The sequence below is a fragment of the Papaver somniferum genome, unplaced genomic scaffold (assembly GCF_003573695.1).
Source record: "Papaver somniferum cultivar HN1 unplaced genomic scaffold, ASM357369v1 unplaced-scaffold_10, whole genome shotgun sequence".
Classification (NCBI taxonomy): domain Eukaryota; kingdom Viridiplantae; phylum Streptophyta; class Magnoliopsida; order Ranunculales; family Papaveraceae; genus Papaver; species Papaver somniferum.
Genome location: NW_020618825.1, coordinates 1,069,397 through 1,093,816, shown reverse-complemented (window position 1 = coordinate 1,093,816; position 24,420 = coordinate 1,069,397). Strand labels below are relative to the sequence as shown.

Genomic DNA, 24,420 nt, shown 5'->3' with positions numbered 1-24,420 from the left:
TCAGTACAACAAATCAACTGATGTAAGACGTTATAATCTACCGGTAGCGGACGAGGTTGCGGTTATCGTACCAGAAAAAACTTATAAACAGACTGGGTCGCGAGATATTATATTTCATTTGAGAGAAAATAACGGGCTACAACAAATTTCAGAGTGTCATCCAGCATACTTGCCTTTACATTATGTTTTGCTCTTTCCTTTCGGAGAGCTGGGATGGTCACCAACACTAAGGCAATGGGATGCGGTAGCTAATACCTATACAAATACCAAATTATCTCAAACGGAGTATTATAGTTACCGCATATTTGAACGTCGATCAGAATATTCCACCATATTAAGAGCCGGAAAACTCTTTCAAGAATTTTTGGTTGATGCGTGGGCCGCTACAGAACAGAATAAACTTGCATGGCTCAGATTTCACCAACCGACTTTGCGTTCGGATTGTTACAGTTGCATCGCAGATATGACAAATGCTGATTTGAATCCGGGGGAAAGAGGTAATCCTTTTATTTTACCATCTTCACATACTGGGAGCGGAAGGCATATGCATGAAATATATCAGGATTCAATGGAGATTACACGTTATCACCACCATCCAGATATTTTTATTACAATGACAGCTAATCCTAATTGGCCAGAAATAGGAAATGCACTTTTCCCACGTCAAACTGCACTTGATCGTCCTGATCTGGTGGCTCGCGTTTTTGAGCTTAAAAGAAAAGCTTTGATGAAAGAAATAAAGGAGAAAAAGGTTTTTGGTATAGTTGTTGCCCATGTTTATACCATCGAGTTTCAGAAATGAGGATTACCGCACATGCATTGTCTTATATTTTTAAAAGATTCCGAAAAAATTCGTACGTCAGACATGGTCGACAAATTTGTTTCCGCTGAATTTCCGGATGATAAAAATGACCCCATACTATTTGACACGGTCAGCAAGTGTATGGTTCACGGTCCATGTGGAGATCGAGATCCTGGTACACCGTGTATGGCAAAAGGAAAATGTACCAAAGGATATCCAAATAATTACACAGACACAACAACTTTGGACGAGGGTGGGTATCCAAGTTATCGCCGACGTATGGATGGAAGAGAAGTGACGGTTAGAAATAACAAAAAGGCATATAATATTGATGTTGTTCCCTATAATCCACATCTGTCAAGAATGTTCAATTGCCACATCAATGTGGAAATATGTGCGGGCATAAGAGTTGTTAAATATATTAACAAATATATTTTTAAAGGTGGTGATCGTACTACGATGGTGTTGGGAGAGCATGACGAGATTCAACAGTACATTGATGCGAGGTATATTGGACCAGCCGAAGTAGTATGGCGTTTATTGGAGTACCAGTTACATGAAGAAAATACTAGTGTACAAAGGCTATCTGTGCATCTACCAAATAAGCAACGAGTTGTGTATAATTCAAGGCGATCAATGAGCTCCGTAATACAAACAACACAGGAACATAAAACCACTTTGATGGGTTATTTCGAATATTATGCTAAAAATCCAACAGCTCCGGCCTATACTTATCAAGAGTTCCCGCAGCACTTTGTATGGAAAAAAGAAACTAAAGAAACAAACAACACAGGAACATAAAACCACTTTGATGGGTTATTTCGAATATTATGCTAAAAATCCAACAGCTCCGGCCTATACTTATCAAGAGTTCCCGCAGTACTTTGTATGGAAAAAAGAAACTAAAGAATGGAAAATCAGACAACAAGGTTTTTCAATTGGAAGAATGTATTTTGTTACCCCTAATGCTGGCGAGTTGTACTACTTACGTATGTTACTCACAAATGTAAGAGGTGCCCAGTCTTTTGACAGGTTGAAGACTGTAACTAATGGAGAAGCGTGCACGGTCCATGATACGTTCAAAGAGGCATGCATTGCACTGGGAATATTAACAAATGATGGAGAATCGGAAAAATTCCTTCAAGAAGCGGTGGTTATGCAAACTGGAAATCAGCTGAGGAAACTGTTCTGCATTATCCTATCAGAATGCAATCCAACAAAACTAGAGCTTTTATGGGCGAAATATGGACTGAACATATGTGATGATCTTCAACATAGATTACGAACGATGTTTAATATCCCAAATACAACTGATGAACATGCTTTGGATTACGGATTATACCTATTGGATCAACTGCTTCGACAATTTGGAAAAAAAACTAGAGAACTATAAGTCAATGCCACGACCAAGACATGATTGGGGTCAAATTGTGGGTAACAGATATATCTGGGACCATCGACAACTTCAATTTGCAGTAAGGGAATCTGTGCTCAATACGGATATTAAGAGATTGAATGTCGAACAACGGGCGACGTATAATACAATAGTGAATTCTGTGAATAACCGCGATGGTCGAATGTTTTTTCTGAATGGCAGTGCGGGGACGGGAAAAACTTTTTTGTACAACACGATAGCAAGAAGTTGTCGTAAATATGGAAACATAGTTTTAAATGTTGCTTCATCGGGTATTTCTTCATTACTTCTTGATGGAGGTCGCACATCACATTCGACTTTTAAGATACCATTTAATGTCCAAGAAGATAGTAATATTGGGATTAGTAAGGACTCAGAGTACGCCCAACTACTTAAAGAAGTCAGATTGGTCATATGGGATGAAGTTTCAATGCAACATAGATTTTTTATGGAGGCGGTTGACCATATGCTACAGGATATTCGTAGTGATGACAACCACTTTGGAGGTGTGACAGTTGTTTTAGGTGGAGACTTTCGACAGACTTTACCGGTGGTCTCGAATGCAGGTCGTGCACAGACTGTTGGAGAGTCTATAAGAAGTTCATTTCTTTGGGATTATATTAATGTCTTGACACCTAAACCAAAATATGCGATTGGAACAACAACCAGAAAATCTGGAATTTGCTAACTTCTTACTACAGGTAATAAATCAACTATATATTTTTAACGTTTATGCAAAGTACAAATATATATATCGTAGGTATAACATTTTTAATTGTGTTCCATTCATATGGTAGATCGGGACGAACCCTAAAGAAGTTGTTAACCTACCATCGACAATGAATAGACGTCAAAATGTGCATGAGCTAATATCTTCAGTGTACCCGCTACTGGGAAATGATGGACTAATGTCACCAGAACACTTAACCGAGAGAATCATTTTATCTCCATGTAATGAAGATGTCCATAAGATTAATGTGGAGGCATTAGGAAATTTGCTGGGTGAGGCTTATACATATCTTGCTGCTGACAAGATGATTCGGGATGAACACGGAAGGGATTCAAGGTTCACAACCGAATTTATCAACAATTTGAATCCACCAGGATCACCTCCATTTAAGCTAGACATTAAAGTTGGATGTACGGTTATGTTATTGATAAATCTTGCACCAAAAGAAGGTCTTTGTAATGGTACTAGACTGGTGGTCACGAGGTGTGGACGATATGTGATTGAAGCTAAAATCATAATAGGGGAAAAGGCTGGTGACATAGTATTTATCCCAAGAATCACTTTTCAACCTTCACCTTCGGAGCTAGACATACAAATGGAAAGACGCCAAATTCCATACGTGTTGCATATGCGATGACGATTAACAAATCACAGGGACAATCGGTGAAGTATGTGGGCATAGATTTACGCACTCCAGTATTCAGCCATGGTCAACTATATGTGGCATTGTCTAGGTGTACTGCTTCTAGGAGAATAACTTTATTGATGCCAAATGAGTTGAATGAGTGTTTTAATCTGGAAACCAAAAATGTAGTGTATCCTGAAATTTTACTGTAATATCAAATGACTTCTTACTTAAATAATATTTCATAGTATGATACATGTAATTTTTATTATTGTTTAATATTTCACATCATCAACAATATCCCACCAGCAAAATGGAATTGGACATGACAAAATGAGTCTTTAGATCCGGTAACAACAAATGTACTGTATCCTAAAGTATTATTGTAGTATTTGATGCTTCTTTTAATTTTCTAAATTGTATGGAGCATGTAATTTTTAAAATTTCTTTAGATTGGATGATTTTATTAGTTTGTTACTTTAGTATTTCGTGAAAAAACAAATTCCTTGCATAAGAATATCCCCAATCTTGCACAAATCCGGATTTCGTGAAAACACGACTAAAATAAAACCACCAACACGCCGAAGGCATACGAGAGGTTGAGACCAGGCCGAAGGCCTGGTTGATACCCTAGTCTGTATATATACTACGGTGCAACATAGACAGACTAAAACTCTTAGAGGATCATAGAAGTGCCAATATTCTAAGAACTTGATCACGATGATTTGGAGTGATTTAATTGGGAATAAATATGTTATTCGTCGATATTTTATACTTACGTTTTCCAAGCGGAGAGTCGTAACTCTTGCAACTTAAACCAAATGACGAAGCCAGTAGAAATCTTCTCGAAAGGTTGTGTCCCTTATTAGATAGATACTTGCATTGTATGTACTTGTTTTTTTTGAAAGGTTGTGTCCCTTTTCTTTTTTATTGGAAAGTTTTCTGTGACATGTAATACCCCGATATTCAGCAATGGTTGTCCGAATGAAATATAAGTAATGGTTTGTCCTTTCCTAACACCAAGGCATTTTCTGCACAATTGACTCTAGAAAATAGATGAGAAAAAGGTAGTGGTTAGAGTTGATTGTAGAAATGTAACACCCGAGTTCCGGACCAGGTTCAAACCCATATGGAGATCCGAACTCAGAGCATTACGGGTCAGAACGAGACTTATGCATATATTTATTCTTGCTAATTCACTTTTATACCAAACAATTCATGAAAAATTCACAATAACCTGAAATTGAGCAAATCCAAAGCAAAAAGAAAGATAACCTAAATGGATACAACTTTTGTCAAGATCACAAATCATTATAAAATCATTAAACTTTTCTAAACACACCAAAACTATTGCAAAGCGAAACTATCCAGATTTTCAGAAACAATCACCCAAATTCAAACAAACATTCAATAGTGAATTTACGGTGGATTATTCTCAAATTTTAATTAGTGATACCCAATTAAGTTATCTATCACAAATCAAAGGTTGATCATCAATCGGATTCATCGAATTATACAGATAAATTTCAGAATCCTAATAATATAAGATTAAACAAAGTTAAAATCAAAATATAACAAAGAAAGACAAGGAGAAAAGGGATTGAACATTCTACCTCAATTAGATTGATCCTCTACTGATTTTTCATAACTTTCTCCTCTAAAAGGAACATTTTCTCCATCTCCTTCTTTTCCTTAACTTTTAGTTTTCACACTTCTCTAATACATTTCTCCTTATTTATAATAAACTATATATTAATGTTATTATTAATGTTAGATCTAATATTTATTATTTATTTGTCTTTTCATTTTTCTCCTAATTTAGTTTATTATTATTTTATATTATTTCCACCCTAACTTGTAGCCTTTCTAGTTCAAACAACCATCTAGCTAAGGCAAAGGAAACAACCTAAACCGCATGGTTAGCTAATTTGGGTATAACCAGAACCGAAACCGCAACTAAAAATACCGGATATTACATTCTACCACCGTTAAAAGAAATTTCGTCCCGAAATTTAGAAAATACGTATAACCTAAAAATTCACATAATATACATAAAATAGTAAACATAACAAAAATGTAATCCAACACACAATTAGCAATTCACATGAATTTCAACAAAGACATAATACAACTAATAAGATGGAACGCACAATATAACAATCAAAACAAACAAGCATGCACATCAACATACTAAATAATTTATTTACCGTCCCATTCAAGATCTAAAGCCTAAAGCTCTGATACCAACTTGTAACGTATCGAGTTCCGGATCAGGGTCAAATCCGTATGGAGATCCGAACTCAGAGCATTACGGGTCGGAACGAGACTTATGCATATATTTATTCTTGTTAATTCACTTTTATACCAAACAATTCATGAAAAATTCATAATAACCTGAAATTGAGCAAATCCAAAGCAAAAAGAAAGATAACCTAAATGGCTACAACTTTTATCAAGATCACAAATCATTATAAAATCATTAAAATTTTCTGAACACACCAAAACTATTGCAAAGCGAAACTATCCAGAATTTCAGAAACAATCACCCAAATTCAAACAAACATTAAACGGTGAATTTACGGTGGATTATTCTCAAATTTTAACTAGTGATACCCAATTAAGTTATCTACCACAAATCAAAGGATGATCATCAATCGGATTCATCGAATTATACAGATAAATTTCAGAACCCTAATAGTATAAGATTAAACAAAGTTAAAATCAAAGTATAACAAAGAAACACAAGGAGAAAAGTGATTGAACATTCTACCTCAATTAGATTGATCATGTACTGATTTTTCATAACCTTCTCCTCTAAAAGGAACATTTGCTCCATCTCCTTCTTCTCCTTAACTTTTAGTTTTCTCACTTCTCTAATACATTTCTCCTTATTTATAATAAACTATATATTAATGTTATTATTAATGCTAGATCTAATATTTATTATTTATTTATTTATTTTATTTGTCTTTTCATTTTTCTCCTAATTTAGTTTATTATTATTTTATATTATTTCCACCCTAACTTGTAGCCTTTCTAGTTCAAACAACCTAGCTAGCTAAGGCAAAGGAAATAACCTAAACCGCATGGTTAATTTGGGTATAACCAGAACCGAAACCGCAACTAAAAATACCGGGTATTATAAGAAATGCCATGTGTTTTCTTTGAGTTTAGTCGTATCGACGTTGATCGAAGTATTTCCTTAGACTCTTCATTAATTTTGGAAAATAATACTTCTGTATGAAAATACAGTTTAGGGAAAGTATTGATGAAGTTGATCTATATCATCTTACTTTTTATCCTCTACTGGTTTTAAGTGATTGTGTATGGATTGCTAACATTGGATGCTTGATAAAACTTGATCTTGCTTTGTATCTCACTGTTTTGGGATGAAATGGAATATCCTGTAGTAATATTTTCTACTTGGAATTGGAAGTTCAGTGGGAATATTATCTAATTTGCTGCAGTCCGACACATTGGTTTATTCCGCCCTATGAATGAGAGATTTAACTAGAAACAATTGTCAGTAGCCTCATGTGTGTTGCATAGGTATTTAATATATTCTTAAGTCTATGACTATGAATAGAGTGGTCCTGATAATACCTTATTGTTTTAAAGAATGTGTATGGAATTTGGAGATTCTTATTAAATTATTAACATGGTACTGCAATTCCTTATGATAGAGATGAGTTTGGGATAGTTTTTTCCACTGAGTGCAATTCACATTATCTAGATAAAAATGATGAACTATATTCGTGCTTGATCCCTTCGAGCAATAAAGAGGGTACTTAGGCAGCCGCTATGAGACTCAGCACATCTCACGAGGTTGTTCATATCGTCTGAAAAGGGTTGGTTGATGCTTGGAAGTTCATACCATCTACGGAGATGATTTCAACCTCGGAAATATATATACTTGGCAAGAGGTAGTTGCACTACCGGTTTGTTCATACTACCTAGTGAAGAGATGATAGTTGTATCTCTGAGATAATTCATACCATTTAATAACTGTACATCCTTGAGACAAGAGATGATTATTATCGTTCGAAATAATTTATATGATCTGTCTCGGCTCGTGAGTTAAGCAATGGTTATCATCCTACGAGGTAACTCATAAGATATAAGAAGGATGGTTGCTGCATATGGTGGCGGTTCATACCGTCAATCTAGATATGATTACTAGCTCGTTGAGAAGTTCATATCATCTGACAAAGGTAGTTCGTTGAGCTTGACCAAGTACTGTGAGTTGGCAGGCCAGGAATGGCACCTCCCCTACGGTTGGCTACCCGGAAGGCCGTTTGTTTGATAACGATGGATGGTATCGGAGTACACTGGCATTGAATTTTCGTTTGTTTGATAACGACGCATTTTGTCAGGCCTTAATTGGCACCCCACTTTCGGGTGGCAACCCGGAAGACCGTTTTTTAAATAACGATTGATGGTATCAGACTATTCTGGCAAGAGATATTGTATCTCACAGCAACATGATCTCTACGGTATCTCTTTCTTCTTTGTCTTCTCGTGCTTCCCTAGGGTATCTCTTTCTTCCTCGTACTTCGGTATTACCTTCTCGTACTTCTATTTTATCCTTTGCTTCTCATCAATGTTGATCTCTTCCTCGCACTTCGACTTCTTTTTCTCGTGTCTCCCTATCCTCACGAGCCTCTCGGCGATGTTGTGCTTCTCCTTGCCTTTCCACCCTACCATTAATCCTTCCTCCATTTCTAACGTGATCTCCACGAGGCTCTCTTTGTCGAGGATTGGTTCCGCTAGTATGGGTTTCCGATCGAGTTCGAGTTCGCACTACCCTTTCTTCATTAAGTCAGTTGTTTTCTGTCAATAATTCCCTTTGTCGCTGTGCGAGATATTCTCTTTCCCGTTCAAATTCTCTTTCTCTCTTGTTCTCCTGAGCTAGCCTCTGCCTCATTTCTTCGATGGTCATATCTTCTTCCTCCTCGTCAGTTTCCATTCTCTCGTGCTGAATGGGCTGTTCTTCCTCCTCTACGGTATCGGTATCAGTTGTGTATACTGATCCTTCCTCGCATGGGTCTCTGATTGGGTTTGTATCTTGCTCCTGGATTTGGCCTCTCATCTTTCCTGCTGCCGACGTTTCACCAGCATTGTCTTCTTCTTTCTGCAACACGCCGACTCCTTCGTGTAGCTATTACATGCTCAGCTCTTGCCGTTGTTCTTACCATGATTAATTTCCTGTATTTCCTGACTTTACTGTATAAGAACGTAAAAATTACACAAAACTATTATGATGATAAAAAGAAATGCGATGACTAAAAACCGTATTTTTTACGATGATGGAAAAGAAAATCTGTAAAACTCAAAGATTCAAGCCATAACTCTAAAGTAAGAAATACCTCACAGGTTCAGTCCCTTTGTCTGACACCAAAATGTAGCCTCAGGAAATCCTACAACCACACCCAGTACTGAAACTCACAGAACATACAAAAACTAGTGAAAGAGGTGACACTCAAACCATTTTATTAGCTGTTATTGAGAATTACACCGAGAAACACAACTTAACACTCCAAAATATATAAACCCTAATTCTCTCCTTAAAACTTTTCTCACCAAACTTTCTCTCAGATTAACAAAAACCTCATTACCCTCTACAAAACATCTCCCTCCTCATATAGGGTGGTAAATAGTGGAATACAGCTAATAAAGTAGTTTTTTTCCCTACAAACTCGGCTAAAACCTCTCTTCGATGTCCCCTTCTCTGATATATCCGACGTCGTGCTTAAGGTCACACTTTCCATGTGAACCTTATCTTTTATCGTATTTCTGTTTATCATGATTCTATTCATTTTGCTGTCGAGACCTCTTGTCATCGCGTTCCTCGTACCGCTTCCCATTGTCGCTATCTAAATGTCGAAGTAACTTCTATCTGTGGTACTCCCAACCTTTCTAATTGGGGCGATGCGATAATCTGTATTCACAACTGTGTTGCAATGATTACTGAGAATGAATTTTAGATAACAAAGTAAAGACAATGATCATTTAGTGGCACCTAGACACGCCACTTCAGCAGCTGGCTGGTTGGGCTGGCTACGAAAGCCGTTGAAATACCGTTTTCCTTCTTACAATTGGATTTTTGAATTGCTCATATATCGCTTCGAATAAAATCTAACCACATAAGGCTAACAAAAGTAAGAGTCTTGATATTGTAGGGTATTGACTGCTTCAATTTGTTGCACTTGTAGATGGTTAGCATCCGGAGAGAAGTGAATGACCTTAAATCTGGAAGTAACGTTAAAACTGGACACTTCCCAAGCATAATGTCTGGTGAGAATTGCTGCTATTGATGGAGTTGGAGTTGATTTTAGGACATGAAAAACATTCTGCTGATTCGAAATCATCAATCAGCGTCCTTGTTGTTGCTGTAGTAGTTTTAGATCATCATCTTCAAGGAAACCTTGAAGCAGAGCATTTGGAGATATCTATAGTTTTCGAAGATCCGGAGTAACAAAATCTTGGAGCAGTATGTATATGACCGAGGTAAGCCCTCCGGTAGCAAAGATTGAGGTTACTGCCATCGTTTTGATGATTTCTAGTTTCAATACCTTCAGAAATGAGGTTACTGCCTTCGTGTTGATGTCTTCTAGTTTTAATACCTTCAGAAAAGGAAATGAGCTTGCACTACAAAAAAACGGTTCTATTGCCTCACGTATTTTGTACTAGGTGTGGCAATATAAGCGTTATTGCCGCATGTAAGCTTAGGTGTAGCAATAGGTAGTTTTATACCCACCGGTCTTTTGTGTTGTGGCAAAAGAGCAATTTCTTGCCACATATGTTTAAAATGGTGTTGCAAGAAGGTATATAATTTACCAGATTTACTATTTCAATTTTAATCACATGCAAAATATTTTCAAAACCGTCCCAAACAGAAGATTTTGACCAAACTTAAATGTCTCCATATTAGTTGAATAAAATATACTATATTATTATTCACATTATCTCTCAAAATAACCGCATGATCCGTAAGTCCAGTCTTATAATTTCTTTTCTTTTGATTTGGAGCCTGAACAACCGCCCCTTAATCTCTCTTGCACTCTCTCGATGAGAATTATTTCTTCTTTATGATACCTTATCATCATACACATACTACATGCACTAGTTTTCCTGCAGCATGTTTATGTACAACTTGATCACAAAGGTCTTTCATAATTCATACTTAAACAACCTTGCGTTTTTAGGGGCCACTCAAAAGGAATTAGGGGCCATCTTTTTATTCCCATCCATTGAAGGAGGTTAAGGGATGTCTTAAAACTAAAAAATTGTCTATATTGTCCTTCACCTTTATACTAAATCTAAACCTATATCCTTTATTTTCATAATCATATCATTCCACTTCTTCTTCTCTTTTCCACCTATTGAAATTTTTTTCCATCATTTTAATTTTGATTGAAAACAAAGATCATCGATCAAACAAATGTTATGATTGATTGTTTAAAATTAAAATCCAAAATTCATTAACCTTAAATAACTATCTATTTTACCTACCGATTATGGTTGATGTTCTTGGATTTACACTAGCAGAAACATAATCGGTAGATAATAATCTACTTTACCTACCGATTATGGTTGATGTTCTTCGTTTCTTAAGAACATCAACCATAATCGGTAGGTAAATTGATCGATATCTACCGATTATTCTTGATTCTAAAAATTAAATTTCTCTGTAGAAAAAGTTACGCACAATCGATAGATAATGAACACCATTAACTACCGATTGTGAAAGTAGAAAATTTTGAAATTTTTGTTAAGTTTTGAAAATTTGAATTTGAGGCCATGAACACAATCGGCAGATAATAAGCATCACTTATTAACACAATTTACTACCGATTATAGTAGTACTAGTATTCGAAAATTGAATATATTCGGAGGTTAAAGTAACACACTTTACTACCGATTATGGTAGTACCAAAGTTCGAAATTTAGGATTTTGGCAAAATCATATTTTGGGGCCAATATACATTCGGAAGTCAAATTTACTACCGATTATGGTAGTACTAATATTCGAAATTGAATATATTCGGAGGTTAAAGTAACACACTTTACTACCGATTATGGTAGTACCAAAATTCGAAAACTTTAGGAGTTTGCAAAATCACATTTTGGGGCCAATATACATTCGGGAATCAAATTTACTACCGATTATGGTAGTGCTAAAAGTTCGAAAATTGAGTATATTCGGAGGTTAAAGTAACACACTTTACTACCGATAATGGTAGTACCAAAGTTCGAAAATTTTAGGATTTTGGCAAAATCTCATTTTGGGGCCAATATACGTTCGGAAGTTAAATTTACTATCGATTATGGTAGTGCTAAAATTCGAAAATTTAGTATATTCGGAGGTTAAAGTAACACACTTTACTACCGATTATGGTTGTACGAAAGTTCGAAAATTAAATGATTTTGGCAAAATCTCATTTTGGGGCCAATACATTCGGAAGTTAAATTTACTACCGATTATGGTAGTACTAAGATTCAAAAAATGAATATATTCGGAGGCTAAAGTAACACAATTTACTACCGATTATGGTTGTACCAAAGTTCAAAAATTTAAGGATTTTGGCAAAATATCATTTTGGGGCAAATATACATTCGGAAGTTAAAGTAACACACTTTACTACCGATTATGGTTGTACCAAAGTCGAAAATTAAAGGATTTTGGAAAAATCTCATTTTGGGACCAATATACATTCTGAAGTTAAAGTAACACACTTTACTACCGATTATGGTTGTACCAAAGTTCGAAAAAGCAAAAAAAAAAAAAAAAAAAATCCCTCAAATTTTTTTATCACCCGAATCTTGCTCAAACTACCGAATATTGAAGGGTAATTTTGTCATTACGAAATATGGGAGATAAGGGGTGAACACAATTTAGGATTGGGTGACCTTTTTTGTTTTATTGTTGTCCCCTAATTCTTTTTGAGTGGCCCCTAAAAACGCCAGGTTAAACAATGGACCTGTAGTGCTCTTCCGAAAGAAGCTTTTGCTTTCTCTTTTACTACCATCAAAGGCCGTCATTTTCTTATGGTATAAAATATTCTAATACCATATGAGGTAGATTTATTATTCATATATAATTCCACTCTTAATAAAATGGTTAAATCTTAAAGTCATTTTTTTTCTATTAGCGATCTTAAAGTCTTTACTTTCCGTTGCAGCTTCCATGGACATTGAAGGATATTCGATCTCATGGTTTCTCTTTGGTATCTAGTAAGTTTAATTTCAATAAATTTGATTGAACTTTGAGATCGGAAGTCTAAACATTTTTTAATGTTATGTTTTTGATAATCAATTTTGTTCAATTGTTTCTTTCGCAGGAGGACCATTGAACCCGATGAAAGATTCTGTTCGGAGATCAATTTTTTTCCTTTTTAATTTACATAGTTTTTAATTAGAGATCTAAACGTATTACGAGGATAATTATTGTAATCAATCAATGATTCAAAAACGCCGCAATGATATGTTTCTGTTTTTTTGGAAGAATCCTTTTTGGAATGTTTTTTTTTTTTTTTTGCTTTATGTTCTTAAATTAAAATTATTACCGTGTAGAAAAAAGAAAAGAAAACAATATTCTTCTGATAAAAAAACGAAATCAAATATGGTAACCCCAAATTGACTCACCAGTTCCGTCATATGCGTGGCAACAAATTTTAAGAATATAATAATATTGAATATAAATAAAAAATTAAATCAAAAATATATTTTTTTCCCTCGTGCTATTGCCTCGCTATCTGGAGTGGCAAAAGACTCAGCTTTTTCTACAGTATAATAGAGGTGTGGCTATAACTTCTTGCCACCCAGGTTGTTGCCACGGGTGTGACCGAAAATAATTATGTGGCAATAGGATTTAGCCACACTAAATATAGGTTCTAGCCACATGAATGACATGTTGCAATACACCATCTTCCTTGTAGTGTTGGTGTACTTCTCAATTTTGGACATTTACGGATTTCTAGCTTCTGGAGGGAAGGAAATGAATTATAAATCGGAAGCTGCGGAGAAACCCATTCTTCTAAACTTGGCATGTTTTTGATGCTCAATTCAATTAACGAAGGGAATAATGATATTGTTGTAGCATTTTTGGTATTACTACTGCTGTTGATGATTCTTTCTTCTTCTTGCTGGCTAAATAATTCTTCACCGATACACTTCATTGATTTCATCCTTTTAATCTCGAGAACCTGAAGACATGGGAGCAGACCTAGCGCTGGTAGCTTCTCACATTTACTGCAATCCCAAAGCGTTATTTCCACTAAATTCGGTAGGCTGCTGGTTGAACCCATCCATTTTGGAAGCTTTAAACCCGGAAAACCACATATTGTCAACTTTCTCAAATTAAGGTTAGGTTCGAGAGCATCCAACATACCAACCGCCATTTCATTGTCATGAATATCGATTTTGGACTCCCATCTTAAATACAATTTACGGAGGTTCATTTTATCCTTTAACTTTGCTCTCTCCGCGTCAATACCACCTCTCACAAACTCCATATTGCGAATCACTAGCACTTGCAAAGAATTCAGGTTGGCTAACTCTTCGATCCCACTACCACCACCACTACAAGATATGGTATTTTTGTTCCTGACCACATAAGAATCTAACACTTCAAGGAAAGTTAGAGTTTCTATACCTCTGGGCATTTCATCTTTCGTATGCCTTTTGTGTTTAAGAATTCTCAATTTTGGCCAATTTTTTATTTCTTTGGGAAGCCCACGGTATCCAAAATCCATCAACTCCAAATTGCAAAGGCTGTTGAAGCATGACTCGGGTAATACTCGTAAAGCAATACAACCTTTGAATTTCAACTTTCGTAGATCTTTCAAAGTCCCAAAATTTACAGGTAAGGCTTCTAAACTCTGGCAAGAATTTATATCTAATGTCTGCAATTTAGTTAGCTGAACCACAGAATCAGGTAGCTTTTCAACATCTGAAGACGACAGATCTAGGTGCCTTAAATTTTTCAGAGACCTAATGCCTACAAGAATCATTTTAATATTTTTGCATTTACGAAGCACTAATGTCTGCAAATTGTAAAGTTGATCGATGGACACATCGTGTCCTTCATCAAAACTACAATAAGACAGGTCCAGGTACCTCAAATGCCTATGCTTAGGGAACCAAGAATGAATGACTAGAACATGCTGACGAAGCAAACAAACTACCCGCAGATTCTTTCCATAAAGTAAATGTTCTCCCAAACGATCATTTTCAAGGGAAAAAACAGACCTCAGACTTTTTGTTTTTTTCATGAATATTGAAAATGTTTTTGACGTATGCTCGTCTATATGTAACTGCAAACGCCGATATTTAGTAGTAGATTCTATTTCACCAGAATTCACAATCTTCATATCATGAACACCGTTGACACTCTGGGCAAGATCATGTACTAAATCATGCATCTTGCATGTTTTGATGTTGCCTAACTTATCGAATGTTACATCTTGAAAGAACGAATGGGCCAACAAACTATGGAAATAATCATTACCAACATCTTCTGGTGCTATCAGGTCTTCTGTATGAGATGGATGAAGTAACCCTTCAGCCATCCATAATCGAACGAGAGTTTCCCTATTGAGCTCCCAATCCTTCGGGAATAAAGAGCAGTAGGAAAAGCAAAGTTTCAAATGCAAGGGTAACTTATCATAGCTTAACTTTAATATTGATATGATTTTGGTTGATGCATCTATTGAACTCAAACTACCATGGTCTCGGATTGACGACCAATCATTCTCAGTTTTATGCAAGCGCATAAGGTTTCCGAGAACATTTGCAGCAAGTGGTAAACCACCGGATGTACTTGCTATTACTTCACCTATTTTTGCCATATCTGGGGACTCAAATGCGCCACCGGGTGCAAATGCCTTGTATTTTATAATAGACCAGCATTCATTCACGGATAAGCACTTAAGGTTGTAAGGTGGCATTATACCTTTAACAATGGATGCAACTGTTTCATTACGCGTAGTGATTAAGATTTTGCTTCCATAATCACCCACACCTAGCAGATTCTTGAGCTTTTCCCAGTCTTCTACATTCTCATTCCACAAATCGTCCAGGACTAACATATATCTATTAAAGTCTGCGGGCATCCAACTCAAAACCAATTGGCAATGAGTGGAGAGGCCCTAAGAGATTATAAACCGCAGGATCTTAGATTGCCCAATAATGTGGGACTAATATAATAATCTCAACACGTCCCCTCACGTGTAGTCTCGTTGGGTCTAACACGTGGACAATAAATCGGGTGACGCGGAGTAAAAGCACGGTCAATGACTCGTCGCAAATAACCTGCTCTGATACCGTATTAAAGTCTGCGGGCATCCAACTCAAAACCAATTGGCAATGAGTGGAGAGGCCCTAAGAGATTATAAACCCCAGGATCTTAGATTGCCCAATAATGTGGGACTAATATAATAATCTCAACAATATCTTTTTCCCTTCAGATTCTCTTGCACCATACCAGCCAAGACACTTACATTTGACACATCGGGACACATTTTATCTGTGACAGACTCGATAATGTTTTTTACGATTTTGAAGATGTCAAAATCGTCAGACACACGAACCCAAGCTCTAAGTTCAAAGTGTCTCTTTATGGAGTCATCTTGGTAGACCAGCTGAGCAAGTGTGGTCTTCCCGATTCCCCCCATACCCAGAATAGATACGACAGAAACATTTTCTTGATGACTAGTATTTACCAATGATGATGTCTCCAGATGCATTAACATCTTTACTATGGCTAACTTATCATTCTCTCTTCCTACAATTTTTAGTTCATCAACGAAGTGAAATGTTTCCCGGTCTTGTGGCTTATTATTTAGATCATCATAATAAGGATTAAATGTTTGCAACTGAAACTTGACCATAGTATTAGAAATTTCATCTAGTCTTTTATTAATATCTTCAATTTTACCAACCATCTTGTTACGAAAAGCGAATTTGTTTGAGGATGAAAAAAAGTCTAGTACCTGATTTCTCTTGCGGTGAATTTCAGATCGACGTATAGCTTCATAAGAGAACTCATCCAGAACGTCATCCGCATCATACACAACATCTCTGAGCCATCTTAACCAAAGTCCAACGGAAGTGTTGTTAACTTGCTTGTTTTCAGCATCAGAAGTTACAGCTGCAATCATCTCCAAGGTATCATTAAGCCTTTTCAGCTCACCTTCAACACCCCAAGCCACGGTAATCTGTTGACCAACAATAGAACCCAAATTTTTCAATAATCTTGTCGCACCAGTAACAAGAATTTGTTCGACTGCTTCCATGAGAAAATTCAGTACTCTGAGAAAGAGCTAATGAAAAAGAGATTAGAATATTCTGTACTCTTTGATTTCTGTTGAATTTGAGTATGTTGTCAGATATGTTGAACCGACTACTTATAGAAGATGGAATAAACAATAAGGAGGGATGATTCATTAATGAAACAATAAGGAAGCATAAACGATAAGATGTTTGATTAAGAGTAATTAAACTATTACTATCGTACCCATTTGTTTAAGCCCTAAAATTTGACTGAACCTAATCATGTCCACAAAAGACTAAATAATTTCTAGCCACAGTGTGAAAGTCTTACTTTTTTGTTTGTGTTTTGTAAGGAAATTTGAATGGAGTCGGGAGAGTAGTTAAGGATTAGGTATCGTGTCTCTATTAATATGTCATGAAAAATCAGATTTTAGTTATATAATAGTAATTGTTAAGGATGTTGGGTGTGGAATATCACTCCAATAATTCTTGTGTCTTTATTTTGTGCCCATTGTCTTGATTCGGCTCCTCCTTAACCATTGTCATTTTAGTCTATAGAGCTAGGAACCTGAGTTCCAGAGCCTAAAAAACTTTTTCTTTTAACGGAATAATAAACCTGGAACCCGGTTATTCGTATCCAAACATGGAGCTGTTGGTTGGGACCGTACTTGAAAAAAAAGGGTGCACTCCCTTTTGAAATTCCAAATGGGACATCCTTATCTTTTCTGGGCATTTCTTTTTACCTTTTAGACTTTTCACCGCATTTTTGGCCAAACGAGTATTCATAAAGTTCAGTTGACTGGCCCAACGTACTATTGACCAATCAAGAAAGGGGATGCACATTCGCAGCCATGTGTGTCATCATTCTTGGACATAAGCGGTATTATTTTTTCGGCTATATATTATCTTTTGGTCTTACTTTACTGTTTTGGAATATTTGAGGTGTAAGGACTTTTGAGCTCGTCAATGTTATTAGACCGGTCAAACCATGAATTAGCCGATAATAATTTGATTAGTTTAAAACGAACGTTAAATAATAGAAAATATCTAACAACGATTTAGATACAAAACCAGTACGACTGGATAGATCTCGAAAAATTACGCAGGATTACTGGAACGAGTCAATGGAATACCCGACGAAGAAGAAGAAAACATCCGAATAGTGAGAAGGGAAAAATTGTCTTTTGCCATTGGACCAACTGGGGTTGCCCTTATCAATTCACGTGTGCTTTAATAATTCTCGTTGGTATTATCTTCACCCGGTCGAGGAGATAAGTCTTCTTTCCTTCTTCTTCTTCTCTCTGGCGATTCAGAGATGAAATCTCTGTTGAGAAACTTCACAGAAAATTAGTGAAATCATCGAATCAAATAAGGTGTTGTTGAGTTCATAAATTGTAGTCGATCAGAAGTTTCGATTTAGTTGAAGAGAGAGTTCTGTGAAGAGTTAGGGTTTCACTGGAATTTCGATTAGAGATGAATAATAAGAATTAAGGAGTGGATTTGTCGATTGATGAACAGGGTGAGGTTAACTGGATGTTTATGGAACTGTTCGTGAAGAATTGAAGAATAAGGGTTCCTGAGTTGGATTGGAGTTCGATTTGAGTAAGGAATAAGAAGAGCTAGACGGAACTACAAGATGGTTTGCTTAATTGAAGAGTTTAATTGATGCTTTGAGTTTGAATTCGAGATTGAATTAAGGTTTCAGTTCTTCCCCAAAATGGAAATTAGGGTTAGATGAAATTCAGAATAACAGATTGAAGATGGATTTGATGTTCTGGGACGTAGATGTGATATGGGTTTGTTAGATTTGAAGTTTTGGTTGATGTTCTAAGTTTGGATTAGAGAAAGGAAGATTTGAGATTGAGAACTGATGATGATGAAATGGATTGAGTTGAGGGGTTGATGTTAGTCTTGAGGCGAGTTGCTGAACTGAGTCAAGTGAAGAAGAGATTGAGTAATTCAGTTTTGAGGTAATTGTTCTTCTCAGGAATTTAGCAAAGTTATTTTATTTCTATTTTGAAGTTGTATGATTGGGAACGAATCTGAGATGGAGATATGTATAACATGAAGTTAGGATTGCAGCTAGGTTTGAATTGAAATACAGGAGGAAGAGTTTGATATTGTGTTAGTATAGGTTTATAAAAGGATGTTGAGGAATTTGAATCTCTGATAAGTTTGATAAGTTGGGCTGGTTGTATCTATTGGGTAGTGAATGTGCATATGAGGGGTATGGCAGAGATGTATGAGCTGTAAATAATAATTTTGTACAATGAATGAAACTGAAGGTTGAGTGTGACTCTCAAATGGGTCTGGTGTTGTTGCTGCTATTGTGAGAATTGTTAATTTACATGTAGTGATCAATTCCAGGAGGTGTTGTGTAAGTGAAAATGTGTTTGAAGTTCTGGAAGGGGAAGAGGAAGTAGATAAAGAAGATGTTGGTAGAATTGCAAGTTGAGACATGAGCTAGTTCTGCAAGTGTTGCTAATGAAACTGAGATGACGATTTGTGTTGTTGCGGTGGTGTTGAAATGTAGATGGTGATATATTAAATGAGTTTGGTTGTTACAGGACATGGATGTTACTTTGAATTACCACTGAACCTTGAATGAATAGAGTTTTGTTAGTAAATGTTACAGAGATAGAAGTCTGTGGATGGAGGAATGGTGACTGTGTTAAGTTACAGCTGAAGTTTATGGAACTAGTAGAGTGGTTAGTATTTTATGTTGTAGATGAGTATAGTTTGGAGGTTTCAGTGGAGGCTTGCTTAGAGCTGCCATTGCAGGTAATCAATGTTGTTGTTTGTAAATGAAATTCATCATTGTTTTGTATTTGAATTGATAATGAAGAAGTTGAGAATGTAATGAAATAGAGTGAAGTTGAACTGATGCAGATGGGTAAGAACCTTTGTCTTGTCTGACTGAACTTAGTCAGTCTGACTCGTTTTCGTTTAGCTGACTCAGATATTTGACTGAGTTGAATCGGTGTAGACTCACCGAGTTTTTTGTTTAGACCCGAATTGACTCAGTTTCTTGTTTGAATTTGACCTTGACTGTTGACCTGACCTTGGATGGTGACTGTCGGTTGACCCAGTTGACTGTTAGTGACCGTTAGTTGACCCGAATGGGTTGGGCCTTAGATTAATGGGTTGGTTTGGTAGACTTTGTCTTAGAACCATTAGATAAACTTATATTATTCTTGTGTGAGCCATTTTGGTTAGAATCCTAGAGTTCTTGTGTGATTAACAGTTAGTCTTTATTAACAATGATCGATTCAAAGGACGAACCAGTGGATTGTGGATCTCGAGGTAGTCGTGGCTTGTCATCAAAAGAGGTGGAAACCGATAACGAACTCTCTTATATTCATTATTGTTTTACAAATCTACCTTGTGTTGAATTCATGCATTGTTTGATTTACTTTCCCAAAGTTCCATTGATTCTTTTAAGCTGTCCATCGCTTAGACAGGAATTGAAATTATGAATGTTGTGGGAAATAAGAATTTCCATCTGTGGTATATATGATACGCTTCTTCATATCTATACCTACTTTCTTTCGAGCTTTTATGCACATGGCTAGGGGATACACCACGGTATTATTATCTAGGTGTGTAACTGGTTGATACCATATTATACATTGTCTGAAGAAGGAGTTAGTTTTTTATACATGATTGTTTATTTGAGTGTTTGGTATGAGATGTGTGCCCCAAACTTTATATATTCAGTGTTCTATGGCTAGGGAGATACACCACAATATTACACGGCTAGGGCGATACACAACAATATTATTCTTCCTTTATATTCGGTATCCTATGGCTAGGGTGATACACCGCAATATTAAGTTTTATTGCCACAACAATCTCTTAAACATGTACCGTATTTTAATGTTTACTTTTTATAAAATGCAACTTGTCTCCAGGATTCACCAATTAGTTTGACTGTCTATCAGAATGCCTCTAGAATTAGCATTTGCAGAATGGTTTGACTGTTTCTAAACTTTACAATAGATTTCTTTGCCTTAGAGTGTGATTGAGGGAGCTGCTTGTTATACTTATGCTACTGCATCTGAAAACATTGATGGCGTAACTTTATTGTTGAGAAAACTGATTAACTTCTCCATTGATTAGTTTGAGGGAGAATGTTAGAACACACAGGTCATCCATCTGACCTGTCCTTGTTATCCAATGGTAGTTTATCAGCTCATTATAATTCCAGTTGTACACCAGCTGTATTGTCTCTGTAACGAAGCTGTATTAGAACTGATTTCTCCTTTGTAATCTTTGAGACTGTTTGAATAAAACTTTTATCTCAATTCACAGATTCCTTCATGGTATCTACCAAATTAAGCGGAATTCCAACTTCTCTGTCTGATCCAGAAACTCTTCAAACCTCAATTAATGAAGTTTTTTTATCTTCTGTTTAAACTCAATTACAACCTTTTTTACAACCACAACAATCACTACGAGTAAACCTTCACCATCACAAATCACCAGTTAACAATCTTCAACCAAACCTACACACTAAAGAGAAATTTCGACTTTCTCATACAACTACAACCTCATCAAACTTCACTTCAACCTCTGATTTCAAATCAGATAAAAACCAACCATCACCTACAACCTAATTTTATTTTTTGTTTTAACAACCAGAAGAGGGACTTTGACTTCCTCAATCAATTACACAGAACACCAAACTCACGACATCATATAATCTCCACCACCTGCATCATCACCACAAACTTCATCAACAACCTATAGAGGTATTTTGACCGTCTCAAATCTCTTTTTCATTTTTTGTTTCTTTGATTTTAGTTTTTTAGATCTAAAATAGTTGTTTCTTCTTTTAGATTTCTTCAATATTAGATTTCTAATTGCAATTTTCTTTTCAATTCATTTTCTGGATCTGATTTGGGTGATGACTGATAACATAAATCATGATCTCGATCCTTGATATGTCGACATAAGGTTAGTATTTCACTTACATGAACTATTCAAGATCTCCTGCAGTAATATCGATTATATGTTTGCTTATCTTCTTTCTGGCTAATTGAAGATATTTTTTGGATAAAGATTTGTGGTTGAGTGATTCTTCTTCAAATCGGTGAAGACTCGTGTTCAACCAAGATTTTTCATCACCTAGATGAAAAATCGATATTAGTTCAAGATAAGTTCTCTCGTCGTTTATATTTTCCATTTTCCAAATCTGATATATGTGCCTTTAAAAAGAAAGTAAAATGGATTTTGAATCGTCTAATAGAGATTCAAGACATAAATTTGGGGATTAGTTTACATTGTATTTCAGACTAGAGAGCATCTGTGATTTTCATCCCATTGGTGAAAAATTGGTATTGAATCAGTGATTTTCATCTCTTTGATGAAGACTCGATACTAATATAAGATAAGTTCTATATCCATATCCTATCTTTTCAATTGTTAGTGCTCTAGCATGTGGTATCATGATTCAAGATATAATTGTCGTGTTTGAATGCTTGGATTTGTTGTGATATTAGTCCTTCAATATTTTTTGAGATTCATACACATCAGATTCGTCGCATTATCTTCACCATTACAATAGACTGTTTTGTGGATGTGAATCAGTCCTTGTGGCTACTGTTCAGATTTATACCTATGTCGCGTTTCCGAAACTGCTTTTATGTTGAGTGCCACCATCTTCAAGATCTGAATGTCGATAGGGGTTTCATGTACTGTGGTTGTTTAAGACTTTGCTATGGTTAGCTTGTCTTAAGAAAATCCACTACACAGTCCTCATATGCAGTCATCGATTAGTGATGGAGACGTATCTCAACAGATACATATGCTAATTTGCAATGATGTTGCATCAAATTTTGTTTGAGTGCTTGGTTTTCAAAGTTCAGATCCAAGCTTAGCTTTGCATGGTGGTTCTGGTGTGTTTACAATATTTTGTCAACTTTTGTTCAAAACTGGAATTCTTTGTATCCACCTTCTGCAGTCACATAGTTCTATTCTGCAGTCACATATGGAAAAAATTGCACTATACTAGTGCTCAGTTTGAGAGGGAATGTCCCCAGGATTCGCCAATGGGTATTACTGCCTATTGGAATATATGCCTCCAGAATTAGCATTTGCAGAATGGTTTGACTGTCTCTGAACTTTACAGTAGATTGGTTTTCCGTTGAGCTTGTACAGGTCATTTGAAGCTCTACAAGAAAATGGTGGTTTAGTGACGATAAAGTTTTTCAGGAAATCCCCCTTTTTTTCTCTCGAAATATTTTTTAATATGAAATCCCCTTTTTGGAGACAAAATTCCTCCCCTCCGAAAGGTTTTAGTTTTATCTCTAATTTCTTTTTTATGAAAAACAATTCATTTTTCCTTTAAATCGAACTTTCAAAGGCAATTTTTTCTCTCCAAAAGCAACATTTTTTGTGCCTAAATATTCTACCGTGAACAACTTAATTTGGCTCGATATGCTTTTTTGTCAAAGACAAATAATTTCCCTCCAAAAGTAAAAAAAGAAAAAAAATCGCCACCAAATATCTTAATTAATGACAATTAGGCTTTCCTTAGAAAATAACCTTCTTAGGAAACTTTCTTCTTCATTAAAGAAGTTTTCTTCGGTCCCTAAATACTTTATTAAGGACTCTTTTGATTGACTTCGAAAAGAATTTGAGAGACAAAATCATTCCTTTTCTACAAGTTTTTTATTAACCGCAAACGAAAATAACAAAAATTCATTCAATTTTCTTGATTAGATTTTTTTGTTTGTTTGTTTACAATCATAACAAATGTCGAGAACAAAAGATTTAAGTTTTATTAATCAATTAGTTAAATATGAGATTTTCATTACTATGGAAAACAACCTAAAAACAATAAAACTAGCGGAAATTGAAATTTGTCTAATTCTAGACACTAAAAACTTGAAACACTATATTCACAACTTGAACCATTCATCCAAGTCCATTTGGTTCAACATTTGAATCGACATCTCTTGTTGGAATAACTTGTACTCTGCTTGCATCTTCCAGATTCTATTTTCTAGGTTTTGAACCAAATCTTCAGAAGGCATAATGCTCATGTCTATTCTTTTAGATTTTCTTCAAAAAAGATCTCATTGTAAATATCAGTCTCATCTCTTTGCTCACCTCCAATGAAGTCTTTTTGTTGGAGCTGAATCATCTTATCCTTTATTAAATTACTTGTTACAGGTAGACTAATTAAGTTTACATTTTGTCACTAAAAAATTATATATGGTGGCCAAAAAAATATTCCTCCCTAAACACTATATTTATTGACAAAATTTTGTTGGTCACATAAAATCTTGTCATTAAACGTATGTTTCGTCGAGGAGCTTCAAATGATCTTCACAAGCTCTATAGAAAACCAATCTATTGTAAAGTTTAGATACAGTCAAACCATTCTACAACTGCTAATTCTGGAGGTTTCCATGCATGCAAATCTAGAACGCCACTTCATGCGACTTGGGGACAAGATGATGCCACCTCTCTTGCAATATAATCCCACTTGCAGAACCCCGTCATGGTGGGGACAAAAGAATCAAAGGATATCTGATTCCATTTGGTTCCAACCCATGTAGGACAGGTGACAT

At 35.7% G+C, this 24,420-nt stretch overlaps 3 protein-coding genes across 3 annotated transcripts; 1 reads left to right on the top strand and 2 right to left on the bottom strand.

Annotated features, from left to right (window-relative positions):
• Nucleotides 1–3,055: 3,055 nt before the first annotated feature.
• On the top strand, nucleotides 3,056–3,583 carry LOC113326852. Its single transcript, XM_026574527.1, has one exon. It carries the CDS (start codon nucleotides 3,056–3,058, stop codon nucleotides 3,581–3,583), a length of 528 nt encoding a protein of 175 aa, XP_026430312.1.
• Nucleotides 3,584–13,464: 9,881 nt separating this feature from the next.
• Nucleotides 13,465–15,660, bottom strand: LOC113326851 (putative disease resistance protein At3g14460). The gene has a single exon (XM_026574526.1). It carries the CDS (start codon nucleotides 15,658–15,660, stop codon nucleotides 13,465–13,467), a length of 2,196 nt encoding a protein of 731 aa, XP_026430311.1.
• Nucleotides 15,661–16,014: 354 nt separating this feature from the next.
• On the bottom strand, nucleotides 16,015–16,866 carry LOC113326850 (disease resistance protein RGA2-like). The gene has a single exon (XM_026574525.1). The coding sequence runs from the start codon at nucleotides 16,864–16,866 to the stop codon at nucleotides 16,015–16,017; it is 852 nt and encodes a 283-aa protein (XP_026430310.1).
• Nucleotides 16,867–24,420: the final 7,554 nt, after the last annotated feature.